The 16,798-nt window shown below is 39.6% G+C and overlaps 1 protein-coding gene across 3 annotated transcripts in view; it reads right to left on the minus strand.

The window, feature by feature from the left end:
* The window catches only part of STXBP6 (syntaxin binding protein 6), a 273,927-nt gene that overhangs the window by 196,773 nt on the left and 60,356 nt on the right, over positions 1-16,798 (minus strand). For 2 of the 3 annotated variants that reach the window (XM_004283107.4, XM_033411699.2), the window contains exon 2: positions 5,012-5,200. The exons of the other annotated variant lie outside the window; for it this stretch is intronic. In XM_004283107.4, the coding sequence (XP_004283155.1) occupies positions 5,012-5,165 (154 nt within the window). In that variant the 5' untranslated portion in view covers positions 5,166-5,200. The remainder of the gene's footprint in view (positions 1-5,011; positions 5,201-16,798) is intronic. 3 annotated transcript variants of the gene reach the window in all.

Below are 16,798 nucleotides of genomic sequence, written 5' to 3' on the forward strand. Positions count from 1 at the left end.
AGAGCGTAACTCCCCAAGATGGTGAAACTTCTCAACCTTAGCTTCAGTATATCTCATGCATGACACTTTCAAGATACAGGTAAGTTTCCCCACTACCCCTAGTGCTGCATTAGTAGGGCCTAGGTGGAACCAGGCCACCCATAAAATTCTAGAGGTTATTCTAAGGAACACCCAGGACTGGCAACTACGGAGATAAAGAACAGTATTGCCAAGTCCTAGCCTCCTAATCCCCATCATTACCTTCCATGGGGATCCATTTATATAAATGGTTTCATCAAAGATCACTCAGAACTTTTTTTTTTTTTTGCGGTACAGGGGCCTCTCACTGTTGTGGCCTCTCCCGTTGCGGAGCACAGGCTCCGGATGCGCAGGCTCAGCGGCCATGGCTCACGGGCCCAGCCACTCCGTGGCATGTGGGATCTTCCCGGACCGGGGCACGAACCCGTGTCCTCTGCATCGGCAGGCAGACTCTCAACCACTGCACCACCAGGGAAGCCCAGAACTTTTTTTTTAAATAATAAAATTTTGCTCTCTACAAATCTAAAATCATTCTGAAAAGATTAAGATTCTCTGTTTTAAGAACAGAGAATGTTTTAATCACAAAAATTAAAGTTTATGTAAGAGAATGTATTAATTACAAAAACGGAAGTTTCTTCATGCTCCTTCTATGGGGAGCAGCCAATGAAAGATTTTTATCCATTTACGTATATGAAGGGTAGCATCATACATCATGCATACTGAATTAAAACAGGATCAGGAAAATAGATTTTAAACAGGAAATTATGGAATGTTCAGTAGGTAACTGGCCTCTAATAGCAAATTGATATTAACTTCTTAGCATGCTTCTACTGTAGTATTTTTTTTTGATAGGTAAGAAGTGCACTTATTTAGAGAGAAACACACTCCAGACAGTGTCTAGTGTAGTATTATAGACCCAAATTTCATGGAGGGGGCAACTGATTATAGAAATAGCTGTAGGCAGAGCTTGCTTTACAGTTTGAATGAGTTAACAGCTCTAAGTTATAAATAAAGTCCATACTATCATCAGATATTTAGTAAGCTATCCATTTACATAGCATCTTCCATTTAAGTATCTACTGTGTCTATACTCAGCAATGTGCCAGGTGCTATAAGGAACCATCGAGACACAGATCAGAGAGATGGAAGCACAGGTTTACATGATACACAGCTGCTTCTGTCTGAGGACTCAAAAGGCCATCTAGGATAACTTCTCATACCTTTAAGGGAGAGGGCTAGCCTCTGTCCATCTTACAGAGCAGACTAAGAAGGTTAATTAATTCTTATGATCATCCCACAAGTGACTCTGTAAGACATTTTTTAGAATCAATTTTACCAAGATATATTTACATATAATAAAATGCACCCATTTTAAGTGTGTAGTTTGATGAGTTGGTGGTTACTTGTGATACACCCAAGTAAGCACCATCACAATCAACATATAGAACCCTTACACCATTGCAAGAAATCCCCTCCCTCCTTTGCAATCAATCACCAACTCCACCCCCTGGCAACCACCAATGGGCTTTCTGTCACTATAGCTTAAGTTCTGTCCATTCTAGAATTTCATATAAATAGAATCATACATCATGTCATCTTTTCCATTTTTTTTCACACATAACACAAGGCTTTTGAGATTCATCCATGTTGCTGCATGTATTGGTAGTTCATTTAATTTCCACTGCATAGTTATAAAAATAATTTTATTCACTCACATATTCACTCACTGAGTTCTGATTTTTGGTTATTATAAATAAAACTGTTATGAACCTCTACGTACATGTCTTTATGTGGACATATGTTTTTATTTCTCTTGGGTAAATGCCTAGGAACAGACTTGTTGAGTCATATAAATGCAAGTTTGACTTTATAAACAACTGTCAAATTGTTTACCAAAGCAATTCTATCATTTTTACATTCCCACCAGCAAAGTATGAGAGCTCAAATTGCTCCACATGCCTGCCAACACTTGGTATTGTCAGCCTTTTTAATTTTAGCCATTGCTGAAAAGAGAAACTGGAAACCAATGCTTTAAGAATGTTAATCACAGAGGCCTCTCAGTATGTAAGTATCTGCATACCATTCAAGAAGCCAGCCAGGAAGTCCAATGAGAAGCAATCAAATTCTATCCCAAAGCTCCATGGATGAACTGGAGAGGTTATTTCTCTCCTTACACAATTATAGCTAAATAACTCAAGAAAGACCTTATTTCCTCTGCTCCAGCACCATTTTGGATTCCCCTAGAGGATATACAACCCGCTCTGAAAATAATAAGTCTCATGATCACAGGCCTCTCCCTCTCAGATTATAAACTCTGCCAAATACTGGTGGAAAAAAATTCACACGAAGAATCATTACTAAAAGACACTGGATATATAAAACACCCATGCTTACATGCATATGTTGGCAAACTTTTAAAGCTTTGATACTCTTCTCTTTAAAAAAAGAATATAACTATGCTGTTTGAAAAGTGGTTAAAAATTATTTGCAGACACTGCCCTAATTTGGACAAATTTTGCCTATTCAAAATGGAGAGCTGGTTTTCATCATCCACACCACAAGAGTTGAAGGGCTCGGACTCCCAGAAAGCACAGGAGGTTCACTGATAGCAGGAAGGAACAGCTGTCATTCCAGGGCTCTGCTTTCACTTCACAGCCTCCTATGTGAGTTGAGCTACAATGACTAAACAGGACTAAACAGGAGACAAGGAGGAACTCAGAATCCAGTTCATCTTTCAAAGAAGCCGCCCTTCCTCTGCCTGGAATGCTCCCTGCACCCACACCATTTCTTTTCAGAACCAGTGAGGCCCTACTTTTCTTGCAGCTCTGGGTTCTCCCAACCAGGTCAAATCCTCCTCACACATGCTTTCACATCACTATATTTTTCCTCTTTAACCTTTTCACAGTTAATAATTATGCTTATTTTAGTGAATAAAATATTAATGTCTACTGCTCCTTCCCCAACAAACAAGGTAAGCTTCATGAGTTTTTCTCCTAACTGAACCCCCAGCACCAAGAGTGCTCAGCACATAAAAAGTACTTAATAAATATGTGCGTAATTAATTACTTGTTAATTAAAACAACACCTTATCAGAGATGTACTGATAGGCCTCTACGCTTTTCATGAGTTCGAAAATAAAGGTGGCTGCTTCTTTCTCGATTACAAGAAAAATCAAACTGCAAAAACGCTGTGGGTGTCAAAGTTGCCTGGCCTTCTCCTGCCCCAGTTTCCATTAAATCAGCTGCTTAAATGTCAGATCTGCTTTGTCAACCTATCCTCTCAAAATTCAAATCCATGAAAAGGATAAAGGCTTTCAGAACTCAAGACTGTCCTCCATTAGAATGCAACAGAAAAGTAATTCTCATAGTCGCAGGCTTTAAACCTGAAGGTCTTGGTGATTTGTAAAGGAAATGCAGTTAACCAGTAAGTCCCCGGTCATCATCTCCTATGGCAGGGGAAATGGTCATGCTCTTTCACCGGGAGAGGGAATTAGAGGCCCCATATCACTCTTGCAGACCTCATGATCAGAAAGAGGCTGACAATAACACGTGCCTAAAAGGCAAACAAAACGGCCCTTTTCTTCATCCACCTTTTCTGCAACTGCCTGTCTTCAAGAAATCTCAAGGAAACATTGAGAGAATGGAGGTTAATTAGAATATTATGTGTCCCTGCTCATCCCATGTTCAGCTCAGCCCAAATACAAAACAAAATTTCTTTTAATGCATTCTATCCATTATTGGTATAAGCGAAAACTCTAGAATTCAAATTTAAAGATGTGGAAATATTTTTAAGACCTGAACCTCATTAACAAAATACTAGGAAGGTATTAGGAAAGGCTACTTCTTTAGTTATTAACTGAGCCCCTATTATACGGCAAGCACTGCTCAGCACACTAAAGGAATGCAAATGTCTTCCAACAGTCACCAAATCTTATTAACCTAATTGTTACTTGGGATTAAAGAAAGACCAATATTTCAAGGTCAATTCTCATTCTAACCATTGAAAAGGCATTCTTACCAAAGGGTTATATTTCCATTTTATTTTAAACTAAGATACAGTCCTATTATTATCTCTACATGTTCTTTCTGGAAAAAAAGCTATTTCCACCTTGAAATAAATTCTGATAAACAAATGATCTGAGGCTTAATTTAAAAAAAAAAAAGCTAAAAATGGGTCTAAAAATAAAGTTTTATTCCCAAGCCACAACTGAAGAAAATTGGAAAAAAGATGAATTAAGGTAAGCCTAATTCCTCCATTGCCCAGTTACAAGAAATATCAGAAATATTACAAACGCTCCAGGTGTTCAGATTAGCATCACCCATAGTTCCATGGAAAACGTATCCAAATTTCATCTCAAAACACTTGGTACGAATTCACAGTAAGTCCCACAGATATCCTACAATCACAAACGGAAAGAGAAAAAAAGTAATCCCACAAAATTCTAAGCTTAATAGAACAGATGTCTCTTCCTGACAAGGAACAGCTGTCAGGCAAAGCTGTGATTTATGAGCTGAGTCTACTTTCTCACATTCCATACAGTGTCGATATTTATCTTGAGACCAACTATTACTGATTATTGGCAACTCTTAAGAAAAAGAAAAGTCAATGAAACTCAGGCTCCTGGTAGTAACAATTATGCAAATACCAGGAAGTGTTCTAAAACAAAAAATCTCAGAGGATAGCCCACTTTCTGTCAAGGCCCTAGTGAAGGAAAAGTATGGACAAACAGAAGTGTTTGCCAAACCCTTTACAGATGCTCTTAATGAAACTGAAAGGACATTAAAATTGCATTTCATTACCTTTCCGTACTAGGCAACATCAAAAGCCAAGGTGCCAGGAGCAAATAAAGATCAAAGAAGGTAACAGAGAAACAGGAAAGGAATGGAAAGGCAGGTGTATCCAAACCTTGGGCTATAACCCTCCTGGGCACCTTAGAAGTAACTGCTTTAAAACAGAAGTTGTTTTAATGATATTCATATCTGATTTTCATTACCTGACAGGCAGATGTAAGTTAAATATTCGCCTTGACCTCCTGTTGCCAAGAAAGGAATCTTTTTCTTTGTCCTCCTCTTGACTTGGACAGCTCCCAGCATCCTTTCATCAAGAGGTGCAAAAATTTCCTTGCTGATGGCAGACTTGGCACTCATTGTTGACCAAGCAAGCAGGGCACGCAGTGAGTTTTCTAAAGAGAAAGAAAAGGCAAGCTGGAATTGGCAGTATTACAAGGGCTCGTATAAGAATGAGCAGCAGATATGAACCAGCAATCCCACTCCTGGGCAAACAGCCAGAAAAGATGAAAACTCTATTTCAAAAAGATACATGCACCCCAACGTTCACAGCAATACTATTTACAATAGTCAAGACATGGAAGCAATGTAAACGTCTGTCCATAGATGAATGGATAAAGAAGATGTGGTGTACACACATAATGGAATACTACTCAGCCATAAAAAACAATGAAATAATGCCATTTGCAGCAATATGTATGGACCTAGAGATTATCATACTACGTGAAGTAAGTCAGAGAAGGACAAATATCATATGATATCACATATGTGGAATCTAAATAAATGATATAAATGAACTTATTTATAAAACATAAACAGACTCATAGACATAGAAAACAAACTTATGGTTACCAAAGGGGAAAGGGTAGGGAGGGATAAATTGGAAATCTGGGATTAACAGAAACACACTACTATATATAAAATTAGATAAACAACAAGGACCTACTCTATAGCACAGGGAACTATATTCAATATCTTGTAAGACCCTATAATGGAAAATACATATATATGCGTAACTGGATCACTTTGCTGTACACCTAGAACACTGTAAATCAACTAAAATTAAAAAAAAAGAATAAGCAACAAGTTGATTCACACATGAAGTAATTTTCAATTTGTGGTTTAACCTCTCGCTTGAAATGCGTTATAGAATCATTAAAAGGCCTTTACATTTGTAATAACTGTGAAAAAACTCAAACAAAAAAGGAATACAGATTTACTCGCTGAAAATGACAAACGCAATGTGAGATGAGCAGCACAAAATGAGATCTAGAAAGTGTGTCAGTCTCTATCCCAGCTGCACCTGACTCTAGCAGGCAAGTGGCACCCACCCCATTCCCATCCTGTAAGGACCATGATTTCACATTTCCAGCTGAGATCTTTCCACTGTCTAAAAATCTTTAAAGTCAAGAGTTCTTTATACAACTTCAAAATCTCCTTTAACTCTAATGTAAACCCATTTCCCTAATTCTATTCATAGCAGAAATAATTATATCATCCACCACATAATAACTATATATGCAACAGAAGCCCATTAATCTAATCACCCTTCAGCTGCTCTGGATCAGGCTAAGTAATTAATCCCTATTTATTAGCCTCTTTCAACGGGTCCTATTTTCCATTGCTCCTCTGCCTCTCATTGCCACGCTCTGGACCCTCGCCAAATTCTCCACAGTTTCCTTCAGCCAAAGTGGACACAGAATTCTAAAAAAACGTCTGACTAATGCCAAGTATTTTGGAAATGTTACCCAGCAGTTCCACATGTTATGCTCCTGTGGTTAACTGGCAGTGTGTGCCCAATAATTAAGAAAATAAAGCATCGTGTTGCTGACTCCCAAAGAGTCCCCCCCCCACCCTTCAAATTTACATATACACAGTCCCCATGTTATATTTGGTTTTCCAAAGTTGTACTTCCCTAAAGGTCTTGATTCTGCTTATTTGTGTCTATTATATTCAAGGTCAATCTGAATTTTAACCCTCTATCATCCAAAAACTCAGCTGCAACTTGAGTACATGAGTAAATGTTTTCTATTCCAACATCCTAGTCAGAGTCTATGTCTTAAGCAGTAACCAACATTTGCTCGAGCAAATAACAAATCAGAACTAAAGGTGCAGAGAAGGCCAATGGGTTGGTCATGCAGGCTGTACAGAGCATTCAGAGATCCTGCAGAGGGATCAACAGCACAGCTATATATGGTAACAGTAGCTCAAAGAGCTGGTCAACCTACTGTAAAATCAAGCCAGCTGGTAAACAAACACGTATTACGTGCCACCTCAATGCTCAGTATAGAGATATAAGAAATAACTAAGATATGCTCCCTGCTCTCCAGGAGTTGATTACTGACTACATCAAAGGTTTCCCTTACATCCAGATTATTTATGATGCAAGACCATGAAACATCCTTCCCAATGCAAGATTCACAAATGCTGCCCACACAGCTGTCCACCTGTAACTGGTCCCACACCTGTAACCTCATGGTAGGAAAGAGATATATTAAAAAACAACCTTCCCCTGGTTAAAGAAATTTCTCGTGGTTTCAGTTCTGTAGTAGGTTTTCTTAGTGGCAGCAAGAATAAAGAATAAATAGTGTTGGTGTTTATTATCTATCTATACCTCTATCTATACATTATAGATCTATGCCCAGATCTATGTGCTCAGATCATGCCATTTTATCATTGCCATCAGGTTCTTCATACTAGCTGAGTACAAAATGATGACGGAGTTTCTCAATGTGCTGACCTCTAACTGACACCCTGTGATTTCCTAGAAGTTAGCAAACAGAATTTCCCCCACTGCGATTTACCCCATGACTTTGCTATGCAGGGTGTTATAATTTACAGGGACTTTTTTTTTTAAAAAAGAGAGAAACTAGTTCTTTTCTAGCTCCAAGGCCTCTCACCTCTCAGCATTTGGGGACACATGAAAGAGAAAGCCAGTGGTAGCACGGTGGCTTCAAACGTCCGATAAAAACAATGTAGAAGGAAAGTCATCTTCCCAAACTCATCAGGCATTCTCTAACCAGCGCCTTCCCAACTGTGACAAGGCTTTTGCTTTTCTAACTCAGATTCACATTTTTCAAAACTTGTGGTTAAAAGAAATAGAGAGCTATCATTGTATTATGCAAAATCTGTCAGAGAAAAAAAAAGGAACAACATGCATGTGCTACTAAATTTTCAGGAAATCTTGCTCTTCATTTGAAAAACTGGTAAGAAATGGAAATGGCCTTTTGTTGGTTTTTTTGTTGGTCAGTAACTTCACTGACCACAAGTTTGGAATCAGACAAACTTGGGTTCAAATCTTATCAGACAATCAGACAAACTTGGGTTCAAATCTTATTTCCCAAACTGAAGACCTGTATGTGGGTAAATCTCTTAAAATTCAGACCCTCAGTTTACTCACTGCAACATGGAGAGAGCTTCACCTAATTCATGGAAGCATTGAAAGAATTAGATGAAACAATGCATGCAAATCACTTATTCTGGTGCCTGAATCATAATGAATGCTTAAAGTGAAAAATTTTTATTAACTCTCCTACTAAGATATGAAAAATAAAAGACCCTCTGAACTTGCAGAAACTGAGTAAATGGAGCCATCCATAACAGAAGGTATTTGTAAACGAGAAACTCGATTTTATTTACCACAGCTTTGCTTTTCTCACTCATGGGTATGAAACCCTCTAAATATGGATAAACAATCCAACATATGGAGGGCTCTGTATAAAGTGTTATCAGGATGAGCTATTTATAGGTTTCACCCTCAGGAAACTCACTCGCAAGAGACTATCAGGCTCATTTTTGTTGTTGTTGTTGTTTTTTGCGGTACGCGGGCCTCTCACTGTTGTGGCCTCTCCCGTTGCGGAGCACAGGCTCCAGACGCGCAGGCTCAGCAGCCATGGCTCACGGGCCTAGCCGCTCCGCGGCATGTGGTATCTTCCCGGACCGGGGCACGAACCCGTGTCCCCTGCATCGGCAGGCGGACTCTCAACCACTGCGCCATGTGGGATCTTCCCGGACCGGGGCACGAACCCGTGTCCCCTGCTTCCCCTCCGGAAGCCCAATCAGGCTCATGTTTATGGGAAATTGTCTAAAGTTTTTGTCCAGGCCAAGGATACTAACAAGCCTGGGAGCACGCGTGTATGTTTTTGATGCCACCTGGAAATGGGAACGGACAGTGGATTAGAAGAGAAAGAATCAGAACGTAAAAGGGGTGATAATGTAGCTTCATGGAAATAATCTATGAGTGTCTCCCAAACCTGACTGCACATCTGAACTCGGCAAGGAGAGCTTTTCAAAAATGCAGACCCCTGGGCCCCTCCTTTACCCCCACCAAATAAGAATCTTGGGATCTGTAGTTTAAACAACTCTCTAACTGCAGCCATCCTGACACCTAAGTGAAAAGCTGACAGCCTAACTAAGGAGGAACTGTGGGGATGGAAAGGAGTGTATTCTCAGGAGAGAATACAGGAAGAGAATGTACAGGACTTTTTCTCTCCATTCAACCAAGCAGATTTCTCAGGTCTTAGATCTTCCTACTGGTAAATCAATGTCCAGCCCACAGCTGGACCTCTTTGTAAGGAAAACAAGATAAATGCACAGCGGTGGTACACCATTGACCACAGTTACTCCAACCTATATCACCCTGAAGGGGAGCAGGACATGCCGCCCCGAAATATTCTGCTTTAGTATATTGATTGTTTTGAGCCAAAGGTATCTGAAAAACAGCAAATGTAGGGACAGGCTTTCTCTGAATTCCCTTTATCTGTCTAAAGACAGATCCTCCAAAAGGAACTCAGTTGTTATAAATCCCTCTCCAGGAGTTTCATCCACCAAAGACTGATTCTTGCCACAGGACAGTAGACTAGAAGTCGACACCGCACTCAGACACACTCTGTCACAAACTGTCACACCTCCCATCTAGTCTTGTAAGGGCCCATTCATCTTTTCTAAAAATCTTTTTCTCTCCCCTAAAAGGTCTACACCCCGTCCCCCTTCCTTAATAAGATGGCATTTAATCCTGAATTCTAAGCCACCTTGGGAATTATTCATTTTTCCCGGGGTATCTCCCATGTATACACAAGGTATACATGTTAATAAACTTCTGATTGGTTTTCTCTTGTTAATCTGTCTTTTATTACAGGGGTCTCAGCTAAAAACTCAGAAGAGCAAAGGGAAAATTATTTTTCCTCCCCTACAACCCATGAAAGTTTTCTTTCTTCCTGGTCCACAGCTTCTAAAGGCTATAATTACAAAGTTTTCCCATCCAAGAAACCAACCTACAATATGATTTGCAAGTCAAAGCAGCTGGCTGCCTTAAGTGGTAGTTTTGGAAACTAATCACATTTAGCTTTCCTCTCCCTCAAGCTTTTTCATCTATCTTCTTCTCCCTTTAAGCCGTCTAACCCATAACCACTTTCGTCAGCACATTGTTATGGTAGTGAGATGGCCCTGCACCTACTATCCTCCTCTCCAGGAGGAGTTGTAAACTCCAAGGACCTCACGGAGGAGGCAGATGAAGTACGTAAGTTAAGGGGTAGAGAGGTAAGATGCTTTTGCATTCCAACACTAACATTTTCCATTTCCGGTACTTGAACTGACACGTGTCCTCTGTGGTCAAGAGACAAGGAGGAGTGGTAGGAACTCATTAAAACCGCAGATGACCTGTGGTGGTGCACTCATCATCCTGCAGGTGGGTCTAAGGCGGTGGGGCTGACCGGGCTTAAATATTTCTCACCTGAGAGGTAAGCGCCGCCTCTGGTGAAACAGAGGCGCCATTTATTTCGCTTAATATTATTAGATAACAGATTCTCTAACCTCATTCACTTGCCACGCTTCACATGCAATCTTCTGATCGTGGTATAGCACTGGCTATGCCAACACAAGTAATCTGGACTGGATGACGATTATATTCCCATTGCCAACAAGTAACCAGAATGCCTGGTTTTAGACGTCACCCTCTTAAACTAGTTACTATGACTCAACCCTGAGGTAGATGCACTCAAAACCAGCCGATATCAAGTTCCAGAATTCTGCAAGTTAACAGCAAACAGGATATCATCCCAGAACACTTTTGGGGAGAATCAGCTGGTCTCTACTAGTGCATGGGAACTCTAGTGAGGTGACCTCAAATAACTTAGAAATAAGGTTATTCTCTAAGATAGGACTTCTCTACATTGCCACTTTGTTTCTGAAATTCTACAGATGCAACTTGACTCCCGCCTTTAATTGGATGACAGATCCCATTGCCTTCCTGGTTTTAAATCCATGTGTCTAGCTGGCAACTGAGCATTTCCACTAAGAGTTAATTTAGACTCAGTCTTGTCTCTCCAACCCTCCAAGTCCCCATAACAACTAACCAATGACCAAGTTCTGTAGATCCAATTTAATATTTCTGGGCACCACCAGATCCTCTTCATCCTCACATCCTCTCCCTTAATTCGGATCCCCATCGTCCCTGGTTTGAAAGATTTGGATGCCTCCTAAAAGGGTTCTAGTACCACTCCCATCTTGCTACCATTGTCCCTCTATACTGTCCAAGGTAATACTCTAAAGGATAAATATGATTCAAGTATACCTGTATTCAACTGTTTCTACTCCATGCCTCATGTCCTGAAAGAGAAACACAATTACCTTGACAAGGAACTGGGGAATGTTATAAATATTGAGGCCAAAGTAGAGAAATGTTAAATTGCTTCCCTTAAACTCCACCCTATTTAAGTACTAAAGGTTACAAGTCAGATGTTATTACACAGTCATTAAACTTAGAGATAACCTAAAAATGTTAACTGTACTCCAAAATCCAAAAACTTCACTTAGTAGCCAGAAAATATGCAACTTGTTAGGCAATAAAAATCAATTTTATTTTTTCTTGTTTCATAAATTAAGACCAATGAGGTAATTTGAGGTCAATTTAGCTACTTTATAAAAATTTACGCAAGTAAGGGTTACTGATTATTATAAATATGCAATTCTACTTCTTCTTAGACAACTTTACTCTTGGATAAGACAGTTCTCAAGATGAAAACTTTAGTCTATCCATAGCATGTAAGCATGAGGATAAATTAATTAGACGAAAGTTTCAACCTACCAGCCAATTTTTCCATGTACTTCAACTATTACTCTCAACTAAAAGTTCTTATAAATAGAATCTAAAAGGGGAGCCAGATATGCCACTAGACTAGACAGATAACTTTAATCTGGTGATACCATTCAAAGTTGAAAACTGCAATCACTATGAGTTCATCATTCTTTCTGGTAGAAACAACAAGGGCTAAGGAAGGGGCTTGCCAATGGTATAAAACCAGAAGGGGATGGCAGACCAAGAACCCACACTTAAGATTTCACAAGACTTACAAAGATTGAGAATAAGTCAATGTCATACAGCAAATCTGCTAAAAATATCCTAGAAAGAGCCAGAAACTTACAAACAGGAAAAATAAAAATTTTAAGTATAGGTATAAAAGCTAAAAATAAAAGCTAAAAATATTCTCTATTCTGCTAGATAGACCAAAAAATATATTAAAGGGGGAATTCCAAACAAAGACTGTGTACATCAACATCAACTGGGGGTGCCCAGGTCTTGTTCACACAGATTCAGGGGACCTGTGGGGGCAAGGTCTGGGATTTGTTTTCTTGATGATATCTTTGATCTATTCCACTGTACAACCAGGTCCAGATCCACTGTCTCTGGGTTTTTGGTTTTTTCTCTGTATTTAATGAATTATTTATAAAATAAAGACTCCGTAAACCTTTTTTGAGAGTACACGGCAGATGCTCTGTAAAGCTCTAGTAATGAGTCACTGAGGTTTGTACAGCACTTCATGATTTACAAAACACCTCCGTGCGATCCCAAGTATACAATCGAGACAGCTGCTGAACGCATCTTCCAAAGCTTGCTCTTTTTGTAAATTAGAATCTTTAGGTATGTGCATTTATGAATGGTAAACTATGGCATTTTTAACCCACCCCTATTGGTCTCAGGATTACGAAGAAGTTATAATTCCTCTCTTATGGAGATTAGTATTTGAACTGAAACCTCCAGAACCAGCAACTCCACTACTAGAGAAAAAGGAAATGTTGTGTGTATTATACATGACGCATGCTTACTTCAGATCCATTTTTAAGAGCAAAACATTATAAACAACCTAAATACCCATCAATATTCAATCTACATTGTTAAAATGCAGTATAGCCCTTCAACCCAATGGACTATCACATAACCTTTCAAAATCATGGCAAAGATCTATAGATACTAACTTGAAAAAATGACATAATACAGAGTGAAAACAAGGAAGTTACAAGACAGAAAATGAGCTCATGAATGTAAACGTATACGTGTGTACTGATACGCATAAAGAGATTTCTAGAAAAAAGTCTGCCGAAATGTTAATATGATTATGTCTGGGTTTTGAAACAAAGAAAAATAGGTCTAAGATTCTGCAGGGCAGTATTCTTATTCCACTATAACTTGACTACAGTGTTCCTTAAAAAAATTTGTTTTTGAGGTACATTCTTTCTCCCCAAACTGGAAGATATATCAAAATTTATTTTATTGAGATCCAATTATCAGTCTGCCCTACTCTCTTTTCAACTCCAGTCCAGGCATGGTGTCGGGAATCCCAAAGGTGAAAGCGGATACATTTCCACCTTCAAAGAGTTGTGAGAAAGGAGAGCAGATGTTGTGAATGATTACCACAAGGCCTGGAAGTGATTTTGGTGAGAAGAAAACGTCACCTTTCCTCTGAGCAAATGCAGCTCCGTGCCGGGACCCACGACCTGGTGAGCAGAATGCCAGCCAGATGTCCACTTGCACCTGTTCGCTTGGACACAACCCCTGGAGCAGTGCGAAAGCAGCACAACCACACACAGCAACCCTGGTCATGACTCTTAGCTCCTTGAGGAAGGAAAAGAAGCTCTTTTTTACCATCAGGCTACCAAATACCATAAGACCTGGCTGGCTTTCTCTTCCGTGTATATACTAACCCTCCTCTTGTATGAGACATTACGTTCACAGGATCCTCCAAGCCGGTGACTCATGTCTGCTTTAATTATAAATCTAGACTATTGTCATCTCCTCTTTCCTTGTTTATATGTTCAGTGAGCACATTCTTGTTGTAGGTTTAATATCCAAAGAACAAACCTTTCTCTGCACCCAGACCACAAGACCTGTGTTTACACAAGTTTATTTACGTGGTGGGTGGACTTTTTAGCCGCCTTGTCGATCACTTCCTACCTTTACAGATGATATGACAAAGCCAAAAAATAACATTACCAAGAACAAAAAAAGGCTGCTGGGAATACGTCATTTGGAGGATTTGTTGAGGGATTTATTCTGTAATAGAACCTCCACATTCACAAGTTTAAATTTCCAGGATCAGCTAAGTTGGTCCTACAGTACCCATATACCGACTCGACAGTGATGGGGAGAAATAAAGTACCAAAGGGAAGGGCAGGCTGGGGTGCACTCACTGGATTATGACAGAATTATTGATCCAAAGTGTGAGGCAGGCCTTAAAAATGAGTTTAAGCATATCAAAGAAAGAACAAAGGGTTATAAGGGAAAATGAACCAAAAGGAGCTCCAACTGTTGGCATCTCCCAATTTTCGAGTACTCATGTCATTGTGGTGCCCAACAGCTAGTTGGCAAACGAACAAGACAATATGTTGGCCTGAGAGCATTGTTTATTAACAACACTCATTATAGACAAATCTATTCCAACCAAATATGGACCAAGCCACACGAAGATTGACAACATGAAAATAAACATTTTAATTGTGTGCCACGCTCTGTACTGATTGCTGAATTAGTGTGCTTCTTCTACTTACACTGAAGATAAAACAACGGGGGAAACACTGAACCCACACATGAAAGGAAGTGGAAGACAGTGTGGTTCAGGTGTTTTCTCTTTTTGATGTATACAGAAGTTTACAACAGAAGTTTTGGATTAAAAAATAAAGACCAAACATATCAACCATTAAAAACAAACAAATCAATGAACAAATCCTCCAGTGAGCATAAAATAAGCCTTTTATATCGATATTTGTTAACTCAAATCTTAGGTAAATTTTAAATTCTCTTGATTCAGCTATTTCTGTTTTAGAACAGACCTGGAATATAACACTACAAAGGTAATAAACCTTTAAAAAGACCCTCCAATTTTAAGTGTATGAAACCTACAAAACCCAGAAAAGTAGTTGAAACAAGTTTATATATTTTCTAAAAATCTAAAAATCAGAGCAAAACTTCTCAAAATAGTCTCTGAATCATCAATTCTGAGAATATTTCCTACTTGAATCCCTTATTTGGAGAATATCATCACTTTATAATTTCTTGAGAGAGTTTCAATTCGTCTTCTGTAATTGACATTTTATCAGTGTTATACTCTGACATGAAGTCCTTCACAGCAATGAGGGGCGCAGAAGAAATGTGATACATCCAGAAGCCCTGTTATACATATTTACACTGTCAACTTAAAAGACTAAGGACTCTGTCCTTCAATGGCTCAATTTCACAAATGAGATTATCAATAAGGTCATTAAACTCTTCCCATACGGATCAAGCCAAGGATTGTCATTTCAACTTTATTCAGTCTCCCCAACAATCAGGTTCATGATTTTGTGCCTGTGCAGTGTAACCTGAATGGTGCTGAAAAAGATTCCCTCCCAGCCTCCAAAGGCTTTTCCCGTCAGCACCTCAAATTCCGACAGGAGTTGTGTACACTTAAACGTGTGACTTTGGTATCTGAAAGTCCTCATTAATACATTTTTATGTGGGAGAGAGGAGGGTGAGATTCCATTTTATAGATGAGGAAACTAAAGCTCACAGTAGTTAAGTAAGTTACTCTAGATCATGCAGCTTTTCAAGGGCAGAGCTAGGATGTGAACCTGGGAAGCGTGATACTTGTAGTCTTTGCTCTCTCTATCTCCTATTGAAGAAATGAAAAAGGTAGGAAGAGATGAGATAGAAATACATTCCAGGTAAATCAAGACAAATTCATCTGCTTCACAGTTTTGCCTCTGATCAGCCTTGCTTTCGGGTGGACAAGATACTGTTATCATCCCTGCCCAGCTACTACAAAGGTAACGGGTCAGGCTGGAGTTTGAAGTCGTTCTTTCTGGATATCTGCTCATCTTGGGTGTGCAGGTCATGCTGTGAAACTGGCAGAGAGGATCACGTAATCTAGTTAGAATAGAGCTTGTTTTGATTCCACAGATGAAAATTGGGGAGTTCAGGATGCATTAGCAGAGAGTCTGTGATAAAGCTCTATCTCCACAAACAGGACAATGCCCACCAAAGCCTCATCACAGCTGTTTGCCACCCTCCTTTGGAGACCAGCTGTTTATAACAGGAGTCAACTCCTGGGAGGATCTTGGATGGCTGCCACCAGGCAGTTTTATGAACCTTGCAGGCTATTTTCCAAACCGGAAAAGGCTTAAAAATGAAAGGCACATATTTCAAAGGTTTCTGCTGGTTCTCAGGGAAAACTCTTTCCACTTCCTTTGCTGTATTACCCCCCTCTGGTATTTCAAAAGCACAACTGGGACCCTCCTTGTTACCTCCTACCCCATACTCTTTCTGTGTCTTCTGTCTTCCACTGCCAAGGCTTCAAGCAACCTTAGCTGCTTCCCTAACAGCAGTGCCCCTGGCTTCCCACATTTGAAACGCCTGGCAAGAGGAATTCTATCCACTTGACTTTACTGAGTAGGATCTCGGCAAGACCTTCCAAATGAGCCAACCAACAACTATTGCTTGACCAATTTGGGGGCCCTACCCACCAGCAGCTTATACTTCAGTTGAAAGATGTGTGCAAATTAGTATGTTAGCATTCTTAAGCTTACACACTTAACAGCTGGAAGTGATCTAGGGATTGTCTAGCTCATCCAATTCTCTTCCTTAAATCATAAGAAAACTGAAATCCAGAGGGTAATTCCCAAATCATACAACGAAAGAGTAGCAAGGCCAAGATGAGGGCTAGCCACTATTCTCCACCGTACCG

This window comes from Orcinus orca, chromosome 2 (genome assembly GCF_937001465.1).
Source record: "Orcinus orca chromosome 2, mOrcOrc1.1, whole genome shotgun sequence".
Classification (NCBI taxonomy): Eukaryota; Metazoa; Chordata; class Mammalia; order Artiodactyla; family Delphinidae; genus Orcinus; species Orcinus orca.